The 27700-nt window shown below is 43.2% G+C and overlaps 1 protein-coding gene across 1 annotated transcript in view; it reads left to right on the forward strand.

Moving 5' to 3' along the window:
* The window catches only part of PKHD1 (PKHD1 ciliary IPT domain containing fibrocystin/polyductin), a 261269-nt gene that overhangs the window by 76045 nt on the left and 157524 nt on the right, over positions 1-27700 (forward strand). Inside the window, exons 35-36 of the mRNA XM_069805584.1 lie at positions 8829-8979; positions 21441-21653. Of these exons, the coding sequence (XP_069661685.1) occupies positions 8829-8979; positions 21441-21653 (364 nt within the window). The remainder of the gene's footprint in view (positions 1-8828; positions 8980-21440; positions 21654-27700) is intronic.

The following is a 27700-nucleotide window of genomic DNA, read 5'->3' on the forward strand; positions in this document are numbered from 1 at the left end:
AGAGAAGTTACATAGCACCAGATGATGCAGATAGTCATAAAAATATCACCTTGTGGCCTTGGAAAGGATTTGTTGTGTTATATTCCAGGCCTGTTCTATCACAGGCAGTCATGCCAAGTGTGCTAATTCATAAAGGAAACCCCAGTTTGGTCTCCTATTCCCTCTGGAAGCCTGCTACAGACTCTCAATGCACAACTATTCCTGCCATTTTTTGTATCATTTCTTTCATAAACTGGAAGAAGATGGTCCCTTTATCTATCTACCTTTGTTGCCCAGTTTGGTTACCACTGTCTGCTCAGCTGGGTTAACCATGGGTGGTCTCTGCCGTGACATGAATTTGTGGGGAACTTCCTTTCATGCCTCTGGATCATTAGTAAAATTCTTCACTGTTTTGCCAAGGCAGTTTGTACCACCATCTAAAAACTACCACCCTATTACTCATTGCTAAACTGGCATCAGGGACTGTCTTAATATTGGCACTCAGAGAAGAAGGACCTCAGTGGTCAGATCATGTTATTTTCAGGATCATCATCACATGGAAATGAACTGGGTGAGAAATTTCTCAAGGTCTGAAGCTGATGGAGACAAGCAGCTGTCTCTTTTCTCTGAGGGAAGGCTGGGAGAAATTAGTGAAGTTGAAATACGCTCCCCCTTTTGCCATGTTCTTTTTCAAAGGACTTTCCAAATGGAACCAGATTAAATAGAAATGACAGAGGTGAATGTGGTGCTTTTACTAAAAGGATGGAATAGACTGTCCATTACAAACTTCTCCAGAGGTTCTCTTTTCATTACTTTCTACTCCCTTGCATCCAGCTTAGAAAGCACCTTGGAAATGGCTCAATAAATGGCAAAGTTGAAGGACTGTAATGAAGTGCACGTGAATGAAAGTCCATTAAGGGGTTGCTGATCACATTGTAAGATCCACTAGACTGCTTTGCACTCTGATTTCTGAAGAAACTCGGTATAGGTTATTTTAACGTTTGAAGGCAGCTTCTCTGAAATTACTGCATGGGCAAGAGAAACCCTGCAAAAACTGGTAACTCTTAATCTCTGTCTTGTTTGCTTTTCTGTAGTGAAAATTAGCCTTTTTGGAATGGGAGGGAAATTGCCTAGAGTAGAGCGTGCTGGTTTGCAGCTTTTCCCTGGCAGTTGGTGTTTGTTCGCTGCACTCCTGTAATGAGCATTAGATGGTACCCTCTGTCCTGAGACTGCTTGGAGAAGCCTTGGGAACTTCTGCATTCGTTATTAGACTTGACCAGCTTCAGTCTTGGCCCTTCTTTGATTTCATAGCACAGCCAACTAAATTCTACTCATTTCTGTGTGGAAGTCTAAATTCATATATTTGTCTACAAAATAAGGTGTTGTGCTGTGCCGTTGGTAGAGAGAATATTTTTTCTTGCTGCTTATACTCGTTTTTGCACAATGTAAGGGATTTTCTGTCCTTTTTGGGACAACCCTATTTCGCCTTTCCCATGAAGCTGTACGTATGCCTTTGTTCTCTCTGTTAGCAAAATCCTTATATGCTATTGGGAATGAAAAGATGATTGCAAAAGTCCTCTTTTGGTTTTGGTTTATATAGAAAAAAAGGACATTTTTTACACTGAGTGATGAAGTGCACACAGGAGACTGTTCTTATAACAGCAGGATGAAAGAGTGTCCTATCATGCTTGTCTCAGGGATGCTGGTTATACGGAGGAAGACCTATCCATGCCAACTAAAATTCTATGACTTTACAGTTGTAGTGAGTGTTTTTCAGTTAATTTGGCACAGGGTTAAAGGTCCTATAAGCAGGAGAGGCAGGGAATAATGCCAGGAGGCAGGTTCAGCTTCTTTGGGCACTGGGCAGCATTTTGCATACTAACTCCACTGACTTTAGCAAATAACATGCATTTGCATCCCTTTCAAGTATGTGTAGGAGGGAGGAGCCTGCACCAATTTGTCTGTTTTAATTATAGATGTTCTACCCACCTTCCTAATTGCTCCTTCATTAAGAAGTAGCTTGTTGTTTCTTTTTTCCCTAGGAGCTAAAAATAATCAACTTTTGTTTGTTTCTGTAAATATTTTTTTTTTTTTTGCCCTTGAGGAGATAATTATTTCTATTGTTGCATGAAGATGGTGGCCAATACAGGAGGAATAATTAGAGCAGATGGCTGAAAATACTTCCCTTGTAAAAGACATCTAGTAATAAAATACCTCCCCTCCTCTTTTGTCTCCCCCAAATATACGTTTTTCTTTCCTTCAGGTGGATGGGGGTTGGGTGAGGGGTGTAAATCTTTTCCTGATGTATTAAACTGAGGAGCTGTCAAGGGTTCACAGCCTGGAAAGTGAGCTCCCTGTATCCATCACTGAAATTAAAGTGTTTTCAAATGTGGCATGGAGTCCTGGGTCTACGGCGTGAGGAAATATACGTTGTACTTCATCACTTAAAATGTTAACCTTGTCTCTCCGTGGTGACTGAGGACAGGAACACTTGCTCTCTGTACTTGCTGGTTAAATGGCAATCTGTCAGCACCGAGGAAAAGGCTACCTTGTGGGTGTTTCAATCTTTGCCGCGGCTGCAGCATTCGAACCCTTTGCTTGTCCGCGGCTCCTTGCGCCGGGAAGGGTGCACCTTCCTCCTGCTGGGGATCGTCAGCAGCAACTGGGAGAGTTTCTTGCATGTGCTGTTGTGCAGGAGCAGTCCTGTGCTCCGTGTCGTATTGGACATGTCTGTGGGAAAGGATAAAGCTGGCTGCTGGAGGTGGAGCGGGTGGGAAAACCCGCCTGAGTTCAGATTTCTCTGTGTGGCCGCGTCGCAGGTAACCCTCAGCTGAAACCCACCGCCCAGAGAAGAGAGTGTTGAGCACAGCAGCAAGCAGCAGCGTCTGTGTTTAATTACACTGCTGGTTCTTGGTTTGGTTTTAAACTTTTTGTCTTTTTCTGATCAGAGGATGAGGGCTCTTGCCTTTGCGTCTGTAACGGTTGTTGGCAATCCTCTTTTTCGGCACTCTAAAAAATCCCGCCTAACCAAACAAATTGTAAAGTTACCGCAAAGTGAGATCAAACAATCTATAGTGTGTCTAAACAGGAGTTTCTCAACCCTCTTAAGCCCAAACCTTGCATTTTTTGGGAAGAGGGAGTTAAAAATCACCAGATAAACTTGTGCTGTGTTGGCAGAATGATTATTATTTACAAAAATTTAGACCAAACATTGAAGGAGTGGTCACTTACAATCCTTTCCCTTTGTGACTTGTTTGTCAGCCTGTGTGGGAATGCAAGTATATCACAGTTATTTATGCATTTGTTGCAGTTGCTGCTGCTGTTTCTGAGCCCTGGTAGTCACAGGCACAAGCTGAGAAACTGGTACCAAGAGATCGTGTCCCCAAAGGCTGACATAAAGGCAAGCCTGGGCTGGCTGACAACAGCAGCAGCTAAAACCATAAAATGGAAAGAAATCTGCCTGAAAATGGACAAAGGAGGTGCAGCAGGGAGGAAGGGGATAATGTGCTGAATTACAAGGAGCTTGTGCATCATTTATTGTGTGCTGTTAAAACATTATTTTATCTTTACGTTATTCTTTCATTGTTTTGGAGCGCTAATGGGGGAAGGAGTTGATATCCCTCAAAATTAACCTGTGTTACACACAAGCTATGGGTTTGATACATAAGGTGTGGGCTCGAAATGAGTTGTGCATGACCCACACTAAGTGGGAGTCAGAGGTGCGACGATGTAGTAGGAGTCCATTCATTGAATTTTCATGTCAGATCCCCTCCCTGGTCCTCATGCTCTTTGGTACCCCAGGAAGAACGACTGGCTCCTTAGGGATTCCCAGACACCCACCTGGGGTTTCTGCTCGTATTTTGCAGGTTTGGTTCCCTACTGAGTTAGTGTCATCTGCTGTACTGGATTCAAAATGTAAAATGTTGCCAGGGTGGGTTTCCTATGGATGTCTGATGTGAGGGCACAGTCTGCAGAAGTTTGGGTGACCATTTTAAGCGTTCAGTTCATGCTGTACCTGCGTCCTCGGGGAAAACACCAGAAGAGTCTCTTGCCTCAATCTGGCTATTGATTTTCAGGAACCTTGCAGGAATACAGCATCTTTGTGGTCTCACTCCTCCTGTTAAGCTTAGCTGAAAAGTTGGCCATGTTCAAGTGTCAGCACTGACAGCGGCACAGATGGATGCAGAGATGTTATGGTCTCATAAGCTCCGTTTCCTCCAAATCATCTCTCCAACTATCTGGTAGACGCTGAAGCCAGAGTGTGAAACTACCACCTCACTGCAGCAGCTGCAGCCAGCCAGCTCCAGCTTCACCACTCAGGGCTTGCTTTATGCCAACTCCTCTTTCCCCCATCCTCACTTTCAAGCTCCCTGACATTTGTTGTGCCCTGTGCTGAACCTGGAAAAAGCACCAGAGGAAAATAGCCACTGCCAGCCGCTGATGCGCAGTTTTCCTTGGCTCTGCGGGCTCCTCCCGGTTTATTCAACAAGCACGCACGGGATGGGCGCTCAGCCATGACCCTGGTGCTTGCAGCTGCTGCTGCTCTTCAGTCTTACTGAGAAGGGTTTAAATTAAACACCATAGGTCAAATGCTTGGTGCCAAGCAGGGGAAAAAATGGAAGAGGAAAGTTTTGCTTCTATGAAAAAACAGTGAGGGGGATGTTCTTATCCTGCTCAGCTGCAGACAGTGGGAAAGGAGCTGGAGTCTTTGCATGATGCAGATGTTTAGGACACAGCTATACAGCCCTTTGAGAGATAAGACAGCTGTCTCACTGTTTTTTCTTTGGGGTCTCATTGGTCCAGCCCAGTGGTCGTAAGAGCATGCTCAGCCTGCAAGGCAGCAAAGTCCCCCATGCCAGCCTTAGCATGCAGAGACAGTGGTATTTCGTGTCTGTAGGGTCAGCGCGGGCTACAACCCATCCCCTATTGATAACGGGGCAGCTAGACAAGACAGGCGTGATAACAGAGGAGGTTCCTGAAGATCATATGGAGGGAAACTAGCAGGGCCAGATGAGAGCATGGATTTCTAGAGCCGTGAGTCTACCACCCACCCTGCTTGACGAGGGATGTGCAGTTAGGTTATGTGTGTGTTACTCCGCGTTATTTTACCATGGGCTGCTTAATAGGAACTGGGTATAGCCACCACCATTCAGCAAAGGAACTTAAGTCCATTACAGTTGGAGATTGCACTGTGCTTTTCTCCTGGAAAACAAGGAAAGCTTAATCCTATGGGATTCACAAGGTCCAGGCAAACTGTACTTGTGATTCAGGGCAGTGGGCCATTTCACTAGCCTTGCACTAGACCACACCTTCTTCTTTCAAAGATCTTAAGGAGGTGCTCTTTCATGTTAGGGAAGCGTGTAGGACTGCAAGAGAAGGGTCACCAAATAAAATCTTCTGCTATCTCATTTCCCTCCATCAGTTCAATGTCTTTCCTCAATTCCTACAGAGCTGCCTTCCCTCTACCCCCCCATACATTCCTCTGTGCTGTGGTAATTTAAAGTACTTTCCTTGAGCAAACCACCTTTTCTCTCTTCAGACAGATTCTTTCCATTTCTTCTCTCCATGATAATGCAAGGATGGTGCAAGTGATTATAAGCAGCTCTTGGTCCTGTGTTATTAGCTGATGTTCATCTCTTTACTTTTATTAAGAAAAAAAGAATACAAATCAGAAATCACTTGACAGACATGCGTGCAGGTGGTGCACGTGGCAGCTGACTAAGCCAAGCATCTTCTCACCAAAAACCTTTAGGTACGGACTGGGTGGAGCAATAGAGATTTTTATGACCTTGGCCAACTCATTTTCTGCCTCTGTGTAATCATTCTCGGTTAGTAAACTTTCTTCTGAGCAATAAAATCTGCCCGTCTTCATTTAGGTTGATGGTGCAGGGACTGCCCCTTACTGTGGATGCATGTATCGTCTAAATAACAGAGTGCTTGGTTTCAGCATATTTGTATCTTTTCTGAATTACATTCTTTGGATGGTTTCCCAGATGGTTTCAACCATTTCTTGTGCCTTATTACACTGGCATGTATGAGCTACTAGCTTTTATGCCAGAGGGTATTGGTAGAACTGAATGGCTATGGAGTCTTCTAAGAGGTGACAGCAGAAACCTGGCAAGAGAGGCTTAAACACTGATGTTATATAAAGAGAACCTTAAACGAAGAACTAGGGTATTTTCTAGTTAGAAAGGGGAACAATCTTAAATAAAAGAGAAGTCAAATTCAGAAGAGGAGTTTGTTCTTCTGCCACGGTTTAACCCCAGCCGGTAACTAAGCACCACGCAGTCGCTTGCTCACTCCTCCAACCCCTAGTGGGATGGGGGACACAGTTGGGGAAAAAAAAAAGTAAAACTCATGGGTTGAGATAAAGACAGTTTAACAGGTCAGAAAAGGAAGGTAAAATAGTACTACTACAACTAGAATATACAAAATGAGTGATGCACAGTACAATTGCTTACCAGACACTGAGCGATGCCTAGCCAATCCCTGAGCCACGGTGCCCCCCAGCCAACTCCCCCCAGTTTATATACTGGGCATGATGTCACATGGTATGGAATACCCCTTTGGCCAGTTTGGGCGAGCTGTCCTGGCTGTGTCCCCTCCCAGTTTCTTGTGCACTCCCAGCCTCTGCTGGCAGGGCAGTATGAGAAGCTGAAAAGTCCTTGACTTAGTATAAACACTGCCTAGCAACAACTAAAACATCAGTGTGTTATCAACATTCTTCTCATCCTAAATCCAAAACACAGCACTATACCAGCTACTAAGAAGAAAATTAACTTTATTCCAGCCAAACCCAGGACATCTTCTTAATTCTTGCAAGGCTTCTATCAACAGCTTACTAAGTTTTTGGTGCTAGCAAGAACAACAACCTGGTATATTCCTTACGCCCTTGCTTTGCCATTAGAGTTAACTGGAGACTTCTAAGTGGCTTCAGAAGGTTAGAGTGACGTCAGAGTGACTTTAAGCCATTTAACAAACCTTCTCAACAAAATGTTCTGATGGATCCCACAATTTCACAACTGCATCATGCAGGTTTTTGCTGACAGCATTGGCTAAGTTTGTGCCAGACAGGAATTTATGGAATTTGTAATTTTGTGGTACAGTTGGCTTGATAAGCTATGTATCTGTGAAATGTGTGCCTTTCCATGAAGTGTACCTTCCTCTGTCCCCTGCTCTGAGATAAAACCATGTTTAATTAACTCCTTTTTCAGTGGATCTGTTGTATACCCTTATATATTGTATATAATTTGCTTCAAAGCACTATCAATGAAGAGTAATTCACAACCTCTCTGGAAAGACAGTAGATAAAGACATCTACCCTTTCAGCTGGAATTTTGTCCTAAATCTCTGAAATATATAAATATATGTTTGCAAGTAATGAAGATGAAACTTGTCCTATTACATTTAGAAACCATGGAGAAATTGTACTCTCTGTAACAGTTGTGTACAGATGTGAAGGCTTATCTGTACTTCTGTAATGATGAAGTGGTTCACTCCCTCTGACGCCAGAGATTTAGCTCCCCAGATGTTTTCACTGTGTGTGTGTTAATGCAGTCCCAGGCTTCAGTCTAAATTGAACCAAGTAATTCCCTTCATAGGGAAATCATAGAATGGGTCAGAGGGTAGAAAATATCAGCATCCATACCCTACAGACAGGATGGACATAAACCAGTTGTATCATTTAGCCTGGGAACCAACACCCATTCCCTGGTGGTAATAATTAGGACAGTAGTCACCATATAATAGTTATCTGACTGCTCTAGGTGCTATGGGAAATGTTGTATAAAACATCAGGCACATAAAGCTAAAACTGACAATAGCACAGTCGAAAGAATAACTATCATAACATCGCCAGTATTGATTCACCTAAACCGCAGCTCCAGAGCAAAACCTTTAATGCACATGGTGTGCTCTGATTGGAAATGGAGTAACTGTATTTTGCTTTTGTACTGAGGTTATTGTTTCCACTGCTGTTTCTGATTAGCACAACCCAGTAAGGACCACAAATATTTCCGTGTCTGGTTCTGCCCCCGCCCCCTACCTCAGATCAGTTGGGGCTGTTCTTGCTAGTTCACATGTGAGTCCAAAAGAATATGTTACGAATGCCTATGTCCACACTTGTGCACACATGTCCACGCAAAAATCTGCACACATTCCTCAAGGAATAGGTCAAACCTTCACTGCAAAATGTGTGCTTAAAGTTTAGAGGTGAGGAGGAACCACGACTCGAAACAGGCAGGCATCATTTTGCCATTGCTCATCATGAGTCAGTCTATTTGCTGTTTTCAAGTTAATCAGTGCTTTATTTGGAACTGATGTGCAAGCCATCAAAGGAGAGGCAATAATAATACTGGATAAGCTGAGAAAGCTAAAAAGGTATTTGAAAGGAGGAATGGCGCTCTCAATGCAGATGGGTGGCAGGAGAGCTTTTGAAAAAGCCTGTAAAGCAAAATATTGCCCAGCTAGCGTGATGTTTTAATTCCAAACTCTTCAGGCTATTTTAATGACATTGCCAGGAATTAACGTGCAGTTCTGCTTTTCGGGAGGCAGAGAGAGACACACACCAGGAAACCTGCAGACTTTCCGCAGCCAGACCTGCAGCAAGCCCCTCGTTACCCAAACCAGAACGACACAAGGGGCAAACCCCTAAATTGCGACAGGCGTTTCCAAAGGCCGAGAACGTCCCCAATGCCAACGTCCCTCCATCCCTTCGCTCTACGCGGGGTCCCGCCGGGAAGGTAGCTGGCACGGCGTTGGCATCTCCTCCGCCGTGCTCTTGGCAGGCTGGCTTCCTCAAGGGTGGGAAGGGGTGAGCTTTGAACTTCCTTGGGTCTTTTTCTTTCCAGCTTGCCCTCCAGTTTTGTGGCCGGTGGGACGAGGACTCCAGCTGGCCTGCTGGCCACCAGCCGCGAGATGGCGATAACGTCACGATAGAAGAAGGCCGGACCCTGCTGCTGGGGACCACCACCACCAACCTCAACCTGCTGCATCTCAAAGGTCTGCAGAAGGGGGGTTCAGTGCTCCTGGGCCTCCAGGGCTGGGGTTTTTCATGGCCGTGATCTCCCCGTCCCTTGGCCAGCTCCTGCATCGAAGGAGACACCGGGTCAGGGAGGCTGAGTCTGCTCTCGGTAGATACAACAGGGCGGTGATGGGGGACGGGGGAAGCATTTAATTATTATGTATGCAGAAGGCATCGTTTATGCTGTTTGAGGCAGAATGACAATATGAGTAGGAAGGTGCTTTTTTGTTTTGTTTTTCTTTCCCCCAGCTACTGAAAGTGCTACTGTCCTGAGTGGCGTTCAGTGATAATGGCAGCACTGATAACAATAACCAACTCTGTTTTGTTTGGCATCTTTGAGGCAAGCGTGTTGCAAAAGCCTTTACAAAATTAATGATGTTACAGAATTACAGGCCACAGCTACCAAATGTAATAAATAATCCAAGATCCTAGAGCACGGCTGGTGGAGAATAAATAACCGAGCACAATTATGGGGGGAAACACTGGGTTTGCAGGGTTCACGTACCCTGGGGTGGATTCAGCACAAGTGTCTGGAGGTGTATCTCTGTGGGTGTCAAAGTAAGAATTAAAATTACTTGTAATTCAGTGCCAGAAATATTCTGTCCTGAAAATTAGGTCCTGGTTGTGAAAACTGTTGTGCGTATGCTTGGTATTAAGTGGACGAGTTGTTCTGGTGAAATTGCTTGCTCAAAGTTAAGCTTATGTGTAAGCCTCTGCTGGAGCTCAAAAAATGGAAAGGGGAGTTTTTATATGTTTAAGGACCTGGACCTTCTTTGCTGGTAAAAATTACTTTATATTAAAAGGATGTTAAAGGTACTAGTTTTTGATTGAGATGATGATGAAAAACATGTGTTTGACAATTATACTTTAATCTAACTTTGCACGATCTTTCTATAAAGAAAGAACTTTGCAAGTTTATCCCTATTGTGAGAACATTTCCAAGAAAGATCGAACTTGCTTAGCCTAGGTTCAGAGATTTTCAAGAATTGTTACACCAGGCATCATTCCTGTTTAAAAAAAAAAAAATCAAGTAAGAATTTGGGATTTAAAAAATGTGAAGTGTTTTAGTACAATTTCCTTCCCCAGTGAAAATACTAAATCTATGTGATGCAAGAGTCTTCTTAACCTCACTGTGATTATGACATACAGTAGAGGAGAAAGGTCAGAGCCCCAGATTTCTGAGACTTTTGGCTGCAAATCTCGATGAGGATTTTGGGGCTCAGTCTCTGACTTTGTGAAGAATTGGGGCACAACATTGCAGCAGAAACCCTTTGAACTTTGGGCCTACTCAAAGGCACATTTGATCTATGAGTCAGCACTCATGAAGCAAACGGAGGTCTGATTGAATTTAATGAAGTCTGGAGCAGTATCTTTATGGCTTCGGCTCATCTGACATTCAAATCATTTCTCCCCTTTATCATATTTTCCAAGAAGCTTGGTTTGTAATGTAGATTCAGTTAGGAAAGCAGCATTAAAATCTTCTAGATGCTATTATTTTCTGCATTGCTACATGCCAAACATAGGGACCAAACATTTTAGAAGCAGGAACCTACACAGTAATTGATTATCTGAGCTTCATCTTTGCTGAAGTTTCCTTGTTGCATCCACCCCCACTCTTGCTAATTGTTTAGCCTTTGTTAGATATGGAGTCAAGACATGCTGAGACCTACTCTGATATGAGACTGAGATTTATCTTTTCTAACCTTACCTTTCTTTAAGTTGTTCAGCTCATGGGGATTGTTTAGGCTCCTGTATTGATAGAGAGAAACGCACACCACCAAAAACTTGTTCGTCTTAGGTATTATAGATACCTATCTTAAGATGAATCACAGTTGAGTGACCCCCCTAGAGTAGCAACTACTGAGTCTGGGAGGATGTAAAATAATTGACAACTTTCCCCAGCTGCAGGATGGGCATGACAATAAGCCCCTAACCTGTAGGCGGGTGTAGATACGTGCTTCGATCGAAGCAACCCATTCTTATTCTAGCTGGAGAGTTTTTCTTAGTCGGAGCTGCGGAATGGGATTAAATTGTAGTTCTGCTCCCTTTGGCTTTCATGACTCAGCATCGGGCTATCTGTACACTCACAAGCTGAAAATCTAACAGACTTTACAGATGAAAAAAAGCTGTAATGCTACTGAGTCCACTCCTATGCAAAGACACTGCCCATTTTCTGGTGCTGTATCCAGCAAACCCAGCACATGTTTACAGGCCTATTTCCTGAAATTCCTCTTTTTTAGGACATCATGAGGATTTTGAACACTGTCCCTGTGTTGTCTCATTATGATTTCAACACTGTATAAATTGTTTAAAGAGTATTATAACAAGGATGTCAGCTTCATGTGCAGCCTTCAAGTGACCCTGCTTTGGCTGTATTAACATATAGCCAAATATATGGTGGTTCTGGTAGCGACCTGACTGTCTGGGCCAAAGATCTGGAGGCCAAAGCAATAGAGAAATAGGATTAGGCAGCTGGGTCCCACTCACTGCCATGGGGGCTCAGCAGTTTCTACCTCCTCCTCACCAAGAGGAGCATGAACACGTGGCTATCGGCAGTGGAAAGTTTAATAGCCAGACTGTGAAACTGTTCAGACAATACTGATTGGGGAAGAGATACAAGATAGACAGATTTTAGATAACTCTGTATATTCAGCAGATTGCAGTTATTTTTGTAATCCCAACATCACAAGTATGGAAATATTTATGGTAACCCAGGACAGATGGAAATTTCCTTTGCGCAGAGCTTACACTAGAGTAACTTGTTTGTGTTTGATGGGTTGATACCTCAGATATGTGCTATTGCCTTTGTCTGAATTTGTAGTGCTCTAGGGAGGTCTGGAGACCAAAAAAGCTCCCTGGTCTTTCAGGAGTACCTTGGGGATGAATTCTGGGGTGATGCTGCCAGTATACTCTGGTGGGGCTGAAGATCCCCAACTGTCCAGTTGCCTTTGCAATGGCAATTTTGAGATGGCCATCCTTGCAGGCATAAGGGAGAAGATTGCTTTGGCCTCTATTCTAGAAAAGCCCCAGTATCACTTGCCACAGCTCTTCCTGTCCCCTATCGTTTGTGTCATTGCTGCATTTTAGCAGCCCTGCTGAAACCAGCATGCCAATTGCCTCTTCCAGGGTTAGACTCCAGGCTGAGGTTTTCAGAAAGGTCTGACCCACCTCAGCTGTGGTTTCTGCCTCTAAAAATGGTGGATTCAGTTTCCAAAATACCACAGCTGATCTGGGCTTTTTTCTCTTCCCCCTCCCCCCCCCCCCCCAAACCATGAGATCCCAGAAAAAAAAATAGAGAACTGACAAGCCCCAAAGATACTCATGACATTGTCAATTATTGTCTGATCTTGAATGCACGTCACAAGAACAATGCTTATCCATCAATATTCTGAATGTCTTGTAATCCATGCTCTGATCAGACTGTGCCTAGAATGGGTCCTGTGAATAGATCTGGGGAGGACAGAATCCAGATCTTGTATTTTGCTTGACTTTTTCCTAGGCTTTGATGCTATTAGCAAAGAGCATCAAATATTAACTGATACACCTGCATAAGTAGTTATCAAATAACTAGTGCTTCAGTCACTGCTGACAGAGACTGGGTTTGAATTAGCTGAAAGAAGGAAAAAGCTTTTCCTTCTGTTTTCCTGTCTATGGCATCAACTAGTCCTTAAACCCGTTTTAAAATCCCTTGTCAGTAGGCACGGTGGGAAACTGCTTGTGTTGCGGTGTTTTCCATGCCATTTTGCTCAACCCATTTGGGATGTGCATTGTGATACTTTTTGCAGGCAGTTTCTAGTTCATATTTTCTTTTTTTAATCAGGCAGAGACATTACAATTAAAATACCGTAAAAGTGATTCTGGCAGTATTGCAATAAGCATGTTTTTTAATTAAAGAAAGAACATGGGATGTACAAATAGTACCAGCTAATGGGAAATTTCATCCAATGTATTTTTTAATTGAGATTTAAAAGGAAGAAAAGTCAGCCCTATTTCTCCCTGTCGCTGTGTGATATTTTCCTACATTGTTACAGTGAGGTGTACCAAGTCTGCAATAATTACAGTCTCAGATCCTTAAAGTCCTGGCTGTTTTCATGGAAAAATATGAAAGGCATCAGTTCTTTAATTTGTTAGTATATGTTTTTGCAGGAATTCAGTGTTATTCAGCAGAGTGCAACTGGCAGAGCTGGACGTTCCTGAAAGAAGGGTTTTAAGGCCCCGAATCTGTAGTAATTTGATGGGTTTTTTTTCAGTTCTTCCCCCAGCCATAAACCCTAGTTCATGTTTGGGTAGGGGCTGCAGGTTTCTCTTTCCCATCATGTTTTGGATGGGCTTCCAGCACGTACGTTAGACTCCTAGGGCTCTTGCTTGCCGTTGACGTTGATTTTCCTCAACTTCAGTAGCTCTTAAGACTTCTCTGGGGCATTGCAGGATGAGCAGATCCGTGGAAGTTAATCCCAGCCAAGGAACTGCACACACCTCTGGCAGAGACTGGGCTGAAACCTGAAGCAGCACCGTCCCCTTCTTCCACTTGCTGGCATGGAAAGAGGGAATGTGCCCCTTCCAGGGAAGCAGATGCTGCCTCTAACCATGGGATGGAAAAATCTGCTGAGTCCTCCACCTGTCCTGGGCACTAATCAGGCCCTCATTACAGCAGCTTCATACCCTTAGTAGATCTATCCTCACACACTTTTATGTGGTACAGAAATACAGTTGTTACGACCTGTGGAGGCTGGGAACTGAGGTCCAGGTCTTCTTAAGGTTTTTAAATGCAAATAAATACCTTCAAAGGCATAATTTTGTATCATGAGCCCAGAGCTACAGAGGAAGCATACTGTGTAACAGGATTGCACATAGGTTTCTTAATTTTTGAAGTATCCCCTCTTCCTCTGACGGCTTGACAGACCGTGCATTACAATAGTTTTGCCATAGGAACAGGCTGTCGTGAAGACCAAGGTCCTAGGTGCTAGACACGAGGAGATAAACCCTATCTGTAACATCTTTAAATTCAAATGGCAGAAATCAGCTTGAAATGAGATACCTTGCTGGAGGAGCATAGCAAATGGAAACACTCTGGTCTCATGGTCACCCAGGCAGGTGTTAGGTGAGCAGAAGCACAATCCCGCTCCCTAAAACAATGCTCCTGTGCCTTCCCCAGTGCACCTCTCCCTTGCTGAGGCTGAAGCACATAGTGCATGTCTGTCATGTGGGGACTTGAAATAATAACCCAAGGACCTAATTTTTCATCACACCTCCGAGTGTGGTATTTACCCTGATGCCTTCACAAGGCTCACCTGGAAGCTTCCTTCATTAGACCCGAGAAGATGTGATACGTGCTGGAAGCCATCTAGGAGCGTCCACACCTCTTCCCCACCAGGTTAGCTCTCTTCTTGCAAATGCATCAAAGGTGTTGCCAAGTATCTGGGAGGCTACCTAAGAGCTGAAGAAGTAGAAAGACTTCTCTGAGGGAGATATACCTATGGTAGCATCTTCTGGGCTGCCGATCTGAATTGCCTTTGCCTGTCTCCTGTGCTCTAAGGGAAGAGCCCGAATGGCTTACAAGGGAGCACGTGCCATCTGAACAGATGGCTGTGAGCGCAGCAAGCCAGAAAACACGGGCTTGTCAGGCTTGGGAGATGATTTCTGTCTGAGAGTACTCAAGCAGCTGCCGGCTCCTCGCCCAGGGACAGATTAAGGCCTCCGTCCAACAAAACGTTGGAATACAAGCTTAACTTTTTAGCGTGTTAGTGATCTGGTGGAAATACACGGGCATTTGAATTCACAGCTAGTTTGGGATCTGTACCTGTGTATTATGAACGTGGAGGAACGTACTCAGGGAGGTGGAGAATGAGGTTTGGACTGTTGGTTCAGGCAGCCTTTGGGATGGAGCCAAAATAACAAACTTCTCTCTTTGCGCGTTGCTCGGCAGTGGTCCAGCCTGCAATCAACTTCCATGGCTCATCCGAATGTCATGTGAGCATGTCAACAGAGTGCAGGTGACAGGTCCATGAAATAATCGATTTTTCTTTTTTAGGGCTCCTAAACTCTGTATTCTTCTTCCTGTACACAGGAGGATCTTTGTGTTTTGGGGATTATTTTTCCTGCTTGGAGGCCCCACCAGGCACACCCTTGGAACTGGAGAATGAGCAATAAGTGGGCTGCCAGCACACTGCAGCCTTGTTGTACAGGATCAGTTGTTTCAGCAAAGATAATCCAGCTCCGGCAGTTGCCTCCTGCTGTTTGCCACTCAGGGATGCTTGCCAGGAATATAACTTCTGAGCTTAAGCCTGTCTCATGGGGGATTCTGTGGCTTTGTCATGTGAAACACCAAGTGAGAGGAACCGGTAAGAGCAAGCTGAAGGCTGTGGGAATATTAGTTACACACAGCCATGGTGTGTCCGCAGCACAACCAGAGCAGATCTTCCCTGCACGGTGATGGGAAGGAGTAGTCCAGCTGAGGAGATGACCTTTCAAGCTGCAAATCCTTTTCCATTCAGAGGAGGTTTTCTGTTAGTTGAGGGGCACGACACATTAGTGATATATAAGACAATTCTGTTGGCACTTTCCTAACACCTTCTATTATTGATTATTAAAAAAAGAATCTCTTGAGACTATCAGCACCTTTCCTGGAGTTTGCTTGTTTTAACGCTTCATTCAGCTTTACATAAAGAAGCAAAATTATGTCTGGCGATAGTCACTTTTATCCTAGCTCCCTAATGAGCTGTTCATTAGAAAAAAAATCTTATATCGACAGTGAATGCAAAGTGTGGCCTCAAAAGATGGTAATAAAAAAGCCCTCCATTTAAAAGGTGCACTTTGGAATAGGGACTTTGTTTCCCACTGCGTTCAGGAAATCTCTAGAGTGCTCTAAATCACAACCTAAATGAGAAATATCAGTATCTCTTTTATGCATTATGAGAAGATCTATGTTAGAAGGATTTTTTTAAAAAATGAGGCTTTTGAGAAGGGATATAAGCTGCTATGTCTGAAAGCGTGAATATTCATGACAGAGGCAAGGAGAAACTTCCCACAGCAATTCTCACAATCCTCTACTCTATCGTTATTTGTTCTTTTTTTCAGAAGTGCCTCATGCAGCTTCTTTCCATAGTAAATGTTCTGGATACCTGGGCTGTGGGGCTGTGGCATTGCATGAGTCAGCCCGGGACACCTGACAAAGTGAAGTGTTAATACATTATTTTTCCAATTCCTTTCCTTTGAGTGTGCCCTCCACCATTTCCCAAGGATCTCAGAAGATAAATCTTCAGAAGATAAATTTTCACAAAAGCAATTCTGCCAATGGCATGATGGTGCTGTAGTTATTCACACAGCAGATTACAACCCCCACCTTATTATCAAGTCTGTTTTCCTTAATATTCCTTTTTTTTTTTTTTTTCTTCATTATTTGGTCTGGCTGTTTCTCCCCTCCTGTGGGACAGATGGAGATTTGGAGATTTTTCTCTCTTTCTTTTCCTCTTTTTTTTTTTTTTTTTTTTTTTGTAAAGACAGATAAAGAAAGATTTCTTTTCTGGGCAGAGAGGTGGAGGCTAATTGCTGGGTTAATTGAGAAGAATGGTGCTTCTGATGTTCTCACAAAGTATCAAATAGCCTCAACATATTTCTTCCCCCTCTCCCTCACTCCACCTAAAGAGACCCATTGAATTTGCACAGTACTGTACAGAAGTGATTATGGGTTTAATTGTATTTATTTTGCTTGGTGGGGAGGCCATCATAACAGTAGTTGATTGATTTTTATAAAATCACCCTCAAGGTCATATGTAGGACTTTGCTTTCCTGTGCAGCCATAACAAACAATTTGAGGGTCACAGTCAAAGGTTCAGTTGAGCAATATTCTTGCTTTCTGCTTTCAGAGAAGAGGTCAAGTGCAATAAAAGAAGGAAGCATAACTTTTATTTTCTTTTAAAAAAAGGGGAAGACAATCTTGTAAAGCAGCAGCTGTATATTTATTCTGTCCCAATGAAAAACACAGAGATACAGAGAGCTGAGGGTTAGAAGGACAATATGCAATTTTTTTGGCATAAGTATTTGTAAGTTTGGCTAGAGTTTGTTTTACACTCAGGCTTGGTAAATAGTTAAATGAATCCGTGGTAATGCTTTCTTTTCTTTTCTGTGATGCTGCTCTTCTTTTATCTTTAGCAGTTGAACTTTTCTTTTTACACATTCTTTTCTCCCAAAGACTGAGTGCCTTTTGGCTTTGTTCTGGGAGGAGTTCAGAAGCTTTGCAGATAGCCAGGGGACAACGGCATTATGGTGTGACCATGAATGTAGCTGATATATCTGTTTCCTATGATCACACATTGGCTCTGACTGCTGCTTCTAAGGGAAAGCCAAAGCGTCATATACAGAAAATGTTTTCTGGTGGACTTGATCTTGCAAATCTTTGCACCGTTGCCAAGCGTGCTTGGGTTGCCATTGCACCTAGGGACAGAGAAACCCAACAGTCAGGCAACAATCCTCGCCTTGAAGTCCAATTATTATTATCCCTTCACAAGCAAATTTTCATCCAGGGCGGGGAAACCTTGCTTCTATGTAGGATTTCCCCCAAAAAGGGTCAAACCTCCAGGCCAGGTGTTGCACAGTTAGTGCCTGCATGCCTGCTGCTACTGAAACTTGTTGGGACTATTGCTTGCACTTGCACCCAGTGCAGAGCAGTTACCAGCATCCAAGCTTATCAGACACCCAGAAATCCACAAAAGCTATGGAAAATCTTTGAATCAACAAAGGTAAAAATCATTCAGGACGTGCTGTTAGCCTATTACTGAAGAATAGGAGATTTTAAAAAGAAGAAAGGAAACAAAAGGGAGATAGAGGACCAGTCATATGTAAGGAGGCAGGCAGTGATTTTTAGGAGCTATATGAGGGTGAGCTACTCCTGACTTGCCAAAGCCACCTTGTTCAGAAAAGTGCACCAGAGGCAGTGCAGAACCAGTGTTAACACCCATCCCAAAAGCATTAACTCTTGCTGGTCAAGCTGCTCCTGTTTTTGCAGGAAAAGGGACTCCATGTAAAGTGCAAGCTGTCTTCTTCTCACTCCCTCCTAGTTTTCCAGAGAGGCAGGTGTCTGTAGTCCTGGCAGCAAAGCACGGCTCTGTTTTGTGCTCTGTTGTGTCTCAGCCCTGCTCATGAAAGGAGGAGGAATGAACATGCACTACTGTTTTACAGCAGACCCTCTGGGAGCAGGGCAGAAGGAGACAAATCCCAGACCCTCATGGGAAACAGGCATCTTCTCACGGCTGCCTCGAGGTGCATTGGCATGGCTGCAAAAAGAAGAGGACTCAGGAATCTTACTTTCCCCCATCTCTGTCATCCATGGGAGGGGATAGAAGGGTTTGTGCAATGAATTTAATATTTTTAACCTGTCTTGTAGACAGCTTGAAAATTTTGGATGGACAAAATGTGGCTGAAACTTGGGAAAACTTTTTGAGACATTAAGGCAGAACTGTGATTTTGTAATCAAAAGATAGGACAACTGGCTACCAGCCTTCCTGGTTCAGTGGTACAACATGGTAGCAATTAGAATACTCATTAAAAATTGTGTGAAGAGAAGTGGAAACAGAAATGACTATATTTCAGTGGGAACAGAGCATAGGAAGTCAATAAAGACCTTGGGGAAGGTGTCTTTTTTTATGTTAGGAATAAAATAAATCGCAGTGATTTATAGTTCCATTTCTAGATTGCGGTGATAAAATTATTAATGCTGGTGCTATAAGGCAAATGTATTTAATAAATATTTCTGTTCTCAGTATGGGAATGAACAGGATGGCAAATTATATCACAAGAGGAAGATGGACCAGCAGTCCATTTATTACTGAAGAATGTTAATATAATGAAGATGTTGAATAAGGAATACACATTCTTAAATCAACAGGTCCAGTCTGATTCAAGAGCTTTAAAACTACAGGTACAGGCATTCTGTGGCCCACAAATATTAATTTCAGAGTACACAGGAAATTATAGAGGGCTCTAGAAGCACTGCTTCATGAATTAGAGACAATTCCTTGCAGGGAAAGTCTTAAAAATCTTATCAACCAGTCTGAATGAGGGCTGAGATTTGATTTTACCTGTAAGTACTTTCACAGAAAATGCTGTTTTCTACAGCTCTCTGCAGTGCAATGCAGGAGGATACAAAGCGACCCTTTGTCTGAAAGCTCATCCTTGACAAGTTGTGATTGGAAATAAAGCAGAAATTGTGAACAGTAAGAGAAATTAGCTGTTGGAAAAGATGATCATAGAAAATGGTAGAGTGATGTCCCCAAGTCACTTAATTGATTGCCTGCCTTTCTGGAGGGTATGCAGCAGTCAAACACAGACGACTTGACTTCCTCCAGTTTTTCGGTAGCATGATGTGCACAGACCATCAGGCGATATCATCTAATGGTCTCTTCAGTCTGCAAATGAATACTGTTTCAAGTTTTATCCTAATTTCAGCATAGCACATTTTGTATTAGGAACATTTCATTTTTCTAGAAGTCTCAGATGTATCTCAGAATAACAGTCAGATATCTTCTGTTGTTTTGCATGAAATAAGCTGAAATGTGTGCTGTTTTATCACAGTGTATTCAGTATAATTTGTAAAAACACTACATAGCAAGCTTAACAGAAATACATTTGTATGTAGAAAAGTATGTCTAGGGAAAGAGACAGTTTACACATAGGGGAGTTGGTGTTTGTGGGAGCAATCCCATGGTTCCCAGTGGTTACAAGCAAGAAAATGAGATTTCTCTTTCATCCTTTAAGCATATTCTGTAAAAACTTATGTGGAATCTACTGAAATCTGGAAAGAAAATATTTAATGGGTAGTCCTTATTCAAATACTATCTTTGTTAGAAGCCTAAGAAATTAGAACTAAGTTATAAGACTTTGTTAAAAGACTGAGAAATCAATGAAACAATGAAAGCCCCTCAATGCAAGAATAAGTAAGGAGATCAGGATAAGCAGAATATGTTCAGCAGGAGTGGATACATCTAGGTGGGAAAGACACACGAGTGCTATGTATCTCCCTTATCACTGAGAGCAGCAGGACCTGATCAAAGGCGAACAATGATCAAGGTAGCTTTTAATCTGATTTTTATATTAAAACTTTTTCCCTCCTTTTTCATCTTGATACTGAAATGAAAGCAGAGGTCTGATCTCCTTTATCCTTCTTGCTAACAATTGGTAGTATCTTGCGGGGAAGGAAAGCCAACTGTTTGGTAGGTATAGAGGTCACCATTAAAAACTGCTAAGGCCAGTGGAAAGCTGGCCATGGTATGAGATGGCACAGTTATTAGCTACTTCACCTGAAGGGAAATGTTGGGAGAGTGATAGACCCCTTGTAAAGAGGTCTGAGGTTGCCAGGCTTTGAGGTATCCCCTACTAGGTCCTGGGAAGCATGGGCTGACCTAGGAAGACCCTATTCCATGTGCAGAATGATTAGATTTCTGAGAGTCCACTCTGTCCAAATACGTTGTAAAGATAGTGACAGTGTCCTTCATAGGAGCGGAAATATGAAAGGAGATAAAAGAGTAAACCATCCTGAGATGACAGACTGGGATCGCCAGCTCACACAAGGCAAGAACAAAGGAGGAGTTTGACAGAACTGAAGAGACTGAGTCAAACCCAAGAGATGGAAATGCCTTTTCATGCACTGTGTACTTAGACCACAGAACTCATTGCTTCAAGAAGTCATTGAGACTAAATATTAGAAAGAATCGAAGGATCAGATCTATATTACTGACAAATCTTATCCAGTTATACTAATAGATGGTAAAAGGAAAATGTTGGCAAGGAGATGAAACCTTATGCTTTGAGGCTAAGCTAACCTCTAATTAGTGATTAAAATGAGGCTTTCATGAGATGGGGAGATCATCTCACATCCAGCTAACAGGGAGAAGTTTCTTATACTGTGTTTGGAAGCATCTGGTTTTGAACAGCAGCCGGAAGAGTATGCAGGATTAAATCAACCACTGATCTAAACAAGTTCCCAGTCCTTATGTTCCAAAGTGATTTTCCTCTCCCCTCTCCCTGTCACAAGTAGTTTGTAGTCTGAAAAGTAACATACAAATTAAGTAGCAATATCGCTTTTTAACATTAAGAGAGTGAGTAAGTTAAAACTGGGATTTTCCAAACACAGCTCCCTTGCATTGGGATTGGAGAGATTTAGATGTCTGCCCAGGCTGAATGCCCTTGCTCAAGTCTAGAAAGGCAGCCTGTGGTAGAATTGAAAAATGGACTGAATTAATTGGGTCTGGAAAGAGCTGATAAATCCATAGGGATATGTATAGGATAAGGTGGGAATTTTGCAGGATGCAATAACATTTTACCTTTAATCTTGTAATTTTATTGCAAAACCATTTGTTTACCCAACTCTTACAGTTCCTTTGACTGTGAGATAATGACTGGCTATTAGATCTATGGTTGCATTTTGCTATTCTGTTGTCTTCAGGTGGCAAACTGTTGTTCACTGGTCCAGGACCTGTAGAACTGCATGCTCATTACATTCTGATATCTGATGGAGGAGAACTCCAGGTGGGATCCCCTGAGGCCCCTTTCCGTCATAAAGCACACATCTATCTCTACGGAAGCCTCCATTCTCCACCGTTACATCCATATGGGGTCAAGTTCCTGGCAGTGAGGAATGGGACCCTTTCCATTCACAGTGAGTACATTTTTTCTTCTCTCCAAAAGCAAAGGACAAATGAATATAAGAAAACAAAACAAAGGAAAAAAGGTTTTGGAGGAAAAAAAACCAAACCGAACAACTTTGGTCATGAACTTGTACTTCTAATTACAGTTAAGTATTTGTTGAAATCAGGTTTTTGGGCCAGAACTTCATGTCTTTGCATTCACCATCAGACTCCTACTTCTGCAGTATCTTATGCACGGAAGCTCAGTGCTGTATCTCCATAAAAGCTCCCATACTGGGAGCCGAGTCATTTTGAAAATCTGGACCCCAAGAAGATAGATGGTATCTAGTAGTTATGAAACTCTGGCAGTCATTTAGGTGCCTAGAAGATGTTTGGATTTGTGCATGTCTGTCCACAAATTAAAGTCTCCATCCCTTGGAAACTGGACCTCAGCTGTCCGTTGTGGATCGTGTAGGTTTGCTCTGCTACTGGAATGGGGGACACTTCTCCCCTCATCTCTCTCCATAACAACTGGGAAGTTTCCTCCCCAGAGAAGTTCTGGCTGTTTGGGTTTCCCACAGAGGGTAGTCTGCCAGGTAGGTCCCATGGTGAGGCCAATGCTAAGCATGCTGCAGTTAGCCCGTGAGAGCTGGAATGGAGATGACACTTCTCAAAGCACCATCAAAGTGCTCCTGGCAGTGTGTTTTCCCCTCCTCCTCCATCCCTCCGTGCTGTGCTGGCATCCAGCGGTCTGTCGGTAGCATTAGGAGCACAGCTGGTAACTCTCTGGTGGTCCTCACAGATTGTTGTCATAAATGACAAATCCAGGGCTATGCAGAAAAACTGTGGCAATGCCAAGAATTTCGGTCCCAGATGCCCTGTCCTCTGCTGTAACCACTGGACCTTTCTCTCAAAGGAAGCCCTGCAGGGTCAGAGCTCTAAGTTCCTGCCAAGTGGAAGAGACAAGGGACTTAACGGACAGAAAGTGGCTGTAGGTTCACAGATGTTGTGGCACAGAGAACTTTAGATGCAGAGCTTTTTTGGAGGGCTATGAAATACAGGTATAAAATGGCCATTTCTTGGTGCAGTAGATTGGCTATGGAATTCAGGTCCAAACTCAGCATGAATCAGAATATTAGTGCAATGCGCGCCTGTCAAGCTCTTAACTAATGGGCTGTTTTTAAAGGCAGTATGTGTCATAGAGGAGGGAAAAAAAAAAAAAAAAAAGGGCAACATATCTGAATGCCTCATTTCCTTCCTTTATGTTCTTGTGTGTCAACCTTCATCCTGGTAGGCTTTCGTATCCTCCAGCAGGGCTTGAACTTACACCCTCCTGGCCTACAGGCAGAAAGGTTGCTAGCTGAGCATCGCTGACACGTATGGCGCTCAGTCAAAAATGCTGTCAGACACCGAGGGGTACAATCTGAGCACAGGCAGGGAGCGAGCTGTACCGCTGTGCGGTAATCCTCTCAGCTCACAGGAGCCGAGCAAGGTCGGGAGAGGTCGGTTGTTGGAGGAGAGTCGCCGAACAGATGCTTTTCGGAATCAGGAGAGATCGGCAGAGGCTGGGGAAGGTGGTCCTGGCAGTGGTAAGGGAGGTGGGCTGCACTGCTCCCCAGCGCCACGTCAGGTGCTCTCGACCACTTTGTTGAGACACGGTGAGGCTAAATTATATAGTGTTTGCAAACGGCTTTAATAATTTCAGTAAACTGGCTTTGCAGAAGGGCAGGGCGTTTCTATCCCATTTCCTAGAGGGGCTCTGTGAAGAAGTGCTATTAGATCATCTAGGCTGAATTGACTGTCCGTTACTGGCCATTGAATTTCACACAGTTATCCCAGCCTTGAGTTCAGTAACTCGCATTAGATTAAAGCATGCCTTCCAGAAAGGCTTGGTCTTTGGGGACATCAAGGGAAACGGAAGCCAGCATTTTCTGTAGAAGCTTGTTCCAGGGGATTACTTTGGTTAATCATCCATGTTTTAATTTTTTTTTCTTTTTTTAAGAAAAGCATTAAAATGTCTGATTTGAATTTGCCTGATAACAGCTTTTGCTGCTTCGCTTTCCATGTCTTCTCCTGCTACTCTAAAGTATCCTTCCATTCTTGGTTTGAGCTCTGTAAGTCAGGGTTTTGTCCTTAGATTGTCAGCCCTTTATAACAAGAGCCTTGTCTTCTTCATGCTGTTTTGTTTTCTGGCAAAGTCAGTAGCATCTCCCTGTAGCTACGCCTCCTGTGCCGCTTCTCCTTTTCATTCTGAGCCTGTATCATCACTGGCTTGTTGACTCTATCCTCATGGACAATTATGAAATTATAGAGCCAAACAGGGCAGAAGTACGTTTTACAGTGTTACCTTGGCAATATGAGGGAGGGAAGTAAACCTAGGTGTCCATGTCAGTACCCTCAAGGCATTTCTCACTGATATCTCATACGTTTTACTCAGTGCCGTAATTCCCAGCAATTCTTCACTCCCAAGGAAACCAAGAAGCTGAGGTCTGCAACCCAAGCATTACCTGGATGGAGATACGTGGAGCCAAAGGTGACTTGGCCCGTTAGTGGAAACATTTCTTGGTTTCAATTTCTTATCAATTCTTATTCAAGAATTCTTATAAATTTCTTATTCAAGAAATCCAGACTAGCTATGAAGTCACTTCTAAGCTCTGCACTACATACAGTCCCAGTGCATAGCTGCAATTAAGGCTCATTCAAACCATGTAATCTGCAATTTAGCACTGAAGCAGTAGAAGACTGGTAGAAAACAAGACCAAAAGGAGTGTGCTCTTTCGCTGGGTTCATATTTCTTACATGAAACAGAAATATGCTGTTCTGTCTCCAATTTAGTACCAGTCTGGCCTGTGGTATAGAACAAATTGTTGAGCATGACAGCCTCTTTCATATATATTTATGAAAGAGGCTGTCATGCTCAGCAATATACATTTGTGAGGTACATATATATACATGCATGTATATGTTATCTCAGATCAAAATCGTTAAATAAGCAGGCTTCCAAATTCTTAGCTGTCTTGGTGAAGACAGGACTGAGCGCATTTTAATTTCTTTTCTGTTTCAGACTGGGAAGTCTGGGGGATGTTCTGCAGCCATGGTTGAGTTCAGATTGTTTAGTAAGCGCTGTCAGCTCCTCACTTTGATATGTTAATATGACTAAGGGTTTCCCACAATTCTCTCGTGAGTGGCAGTCCTTTGCTCCGGTAGTTGTAGCAGACTGGGAAATTTCACTGTTGCCTTTGGCTTTAGCCAACTCCCCTGCCAGTCAAAGCGTGCCACCCATAAACTGCCTGTCAATCACACGTCAGTTTTAAAGGGGGTTTCAGTCAGCCAGGGCAACTCGACTTTTTGACAATGTAATTATGGCCCTTGCATCCACAGTAGGGGCCTGAGCGGGGCTGAGAGAATTTTATTGATTGTTCAGAAGGGAAATTTATCACTGTCTCCAGCTCCATTCGTAATTTATTCCCTGAGAAACTCTCCTGACAAGCTTCAGGAGAGAAGTTAACATGGTGGCCTTGGTTGTTCTTGCACCTTTGTCCTTCCCAGGGAAAGCGGACCGGAGACACGAGCAGATGCTGAGCGGAGGGAGGGCAGGGACAGGGTGCAAGAAGCAGCGTAAGTGGAGATGCTGCATCAGTAGCCGAGGACACCTACCTTTTCTTTGTGACAGCCTGATTTCGTGGCCCCAACACTCTTATTACCACGGATGGAAAAATTTTAAAGGTCTTTTCCATTCTCTCACATTTTTAGCAGTCCGGTGTAGGGGAGCTCATTATTCCATTGCGCCCCCTTGAAACAGACTGTGCATCTTCCCAAAAGAAAACCAGCGCTTTTGCTGTGTATTTAGCTGAAACTTTGTCAGTGCCAACACTGTAATGATATGGGGCATGAACATATGAGCCTGTTCCCTGTGTTTCGACTAATAACTTATACCTCTCCAACCAGAGGAAGATGTTACGCTTCAGATTTAATAACATGCTACATTCACTTTGTCCAGACTGTGAAAGCTGTGTGGTAAAGAAAAAACAATGTCCAGAGAGTTTTGGTTTAATACCATATCTATTTATTATCAGCATAAATAAAACAGAGGTGTCAGAGGTCATTTCAGTTGTCTAAAGTCATGGATAGTCCTGCTGCAGAGAATGTCCCTGCACTTGCAATGGATGCTGATTGTGGAAGGTGACATTATAGAGGCAATTCTGCACTTCTTCTGTCCCAGACTTCTCTGCAATCAAAACAATCTTACACATTTTCAGGGTTAGGTCAGGAAAAAAGTATTTTTTATCAGTTGAACCAATTATTAATTTTAATCACTTTTAATCAATAATAAAACACAAAATATTTGTGAGCTGTGCACTGTACTCTATAGAGCCTATGCATTCCTCAAGAGATCAAACATTTAATCAAATGCTTCTTTGCTTTTCCTCCATTAAGCAGTGTTATGTATCTGTGCTGAGTTTGAGATTAAGCGATCATAGACAACATGAGAGAATTTGTTCTGCTTTACTCACATATTAAAAAGAAAAGCTTCCCAGGGGAAAAAAAAGAGAAAAAAAAAATCTGTAGCAGGGGAATTCAAGATAGGGTGCAGAGATCTGCTAGAGATAAGATGTGCTTTTTTTACCTTACTTAAATGTTAGTCCATTTAATACATGTTATTTTCCACTAACCGAAACCATTGATTTGCACACCCCTGTTAGACCATGAGTTCAGATCCTTTTTGCCTTTCTGGGGTCACTTCCATAGGTTGTTTTTCCTTAGATGTTCATTATTCTGTGTGGTGGTTGTAGGAGGCTTTTTGCTTTCTGTGACAGCATTTTTCCTTTCAAGACCTTGACTTTAACATGATGCATTAAAGCAGATGGCTCTTGAACAGAAGGCTAAGCTGCCTTGAATCCCCTTGCATTCACTGGGGGTAAGAAACTGCACTTAGGCACTTCCCATGGAGTAACTAATGTACAATGACTTGTTCCTTCACTTTCTTATTCACAAATATAAGATGACCATTAGATTTTAAAGACCTAGCAGATGGGAGGAAAAAAACCAGAGAGCTGGGTTCAGGAAAAGCTGCTGTGTCTTTCCTAGCTTGCCCTTCTTTCTAACAGAAATGCATCTATCATCTTTGATTTAAACTTAAATCAGTTGCTCTGTATTTTGGTGCTGATCTTAATGAGGAAAACATGTGATGTAAAGGGGACTGAGAGATGGGCGCTTATATATAATAAATATAATATGATATATGATATAAATAGAATATAGCTAATATATTAGCATGTGCTTCTTGACAGGGGGAGGTCTATGGGTTACTACAAATGTGGAGGCTTTTTGTGGGATGAAATAGTCACCTCTTTTAAACCTTTGAATATAACATTGAGATACCCCTTCCAATTCTGACCCCAACTACAACCGGGAGATTGGCTGGAGGAAGAGAAGCAACCAACAACAAAACCAGGGTGAATTTCCACCCCAGATGGGAGAAAGCCTGCGAAGTTTGGCAAACCGAGAAGCCTGGACCCAGATCTGGGTTTTCTCAGGGCTGCAGGGACCTGAGCCAGGCAGGGACCCTCTGTTTGGGCTCATCCTCGCTTTTCCCGCGTGTCTAATTCTCTTTCATCACGTGCCGGGGATGTAGCGAACCGATCTTAGCATTTAAATGGTCGTGCCGCCCTGCGTACCCGCTCCTGCGGGCAGACATTCCCCGTCTCGTTCGGCAGCAGCGCGGGAGATTAACTGGCAATAATGCAAAATGTTAACAGCTGTGTGCAGCTCGCGATGGGATCGCGCGGTAGTTGGCTGCTGCATTTGAAGCAGTTTGTTCCTGGTGTCAGTTTAAAGAGGTTTTCCTGCGTTGCACCTTTGGTTGTGAGCTATTTTCAGGGGCGGAGCGTGGTTTTTGTGTCAGGCTTGCTGGTTTATGCAAAGGCATCGCAGGAACTGGGAAAATCTTCCCCTTTCCTTTCTGGACTGATGTGGCTTTAAAAAGTGACTGGGTAACCTCCAATTAAAGGAGACATTTGGAAATGTTTGCATTTATGGAACAGCACACAGGGAAGGTACTTCTTCTGCGATGTAATGT

The sequence above is a fragment of the Haliaeetus albicilla genome, chromosome 18 (genome assembly GCF_947461875.1).
Source record: "Haliaeetus albicilla chromosome 18, bHalAlb1.1, whole genome shotgun sequence".
In the NCBI taxonomy this organism is placed as follows: Eukaryota; Metazoa; Chordata; class Aves; order Accipitriformes; family Accipitridae; genus Haliaeetus; species Haliaeetus albicilla.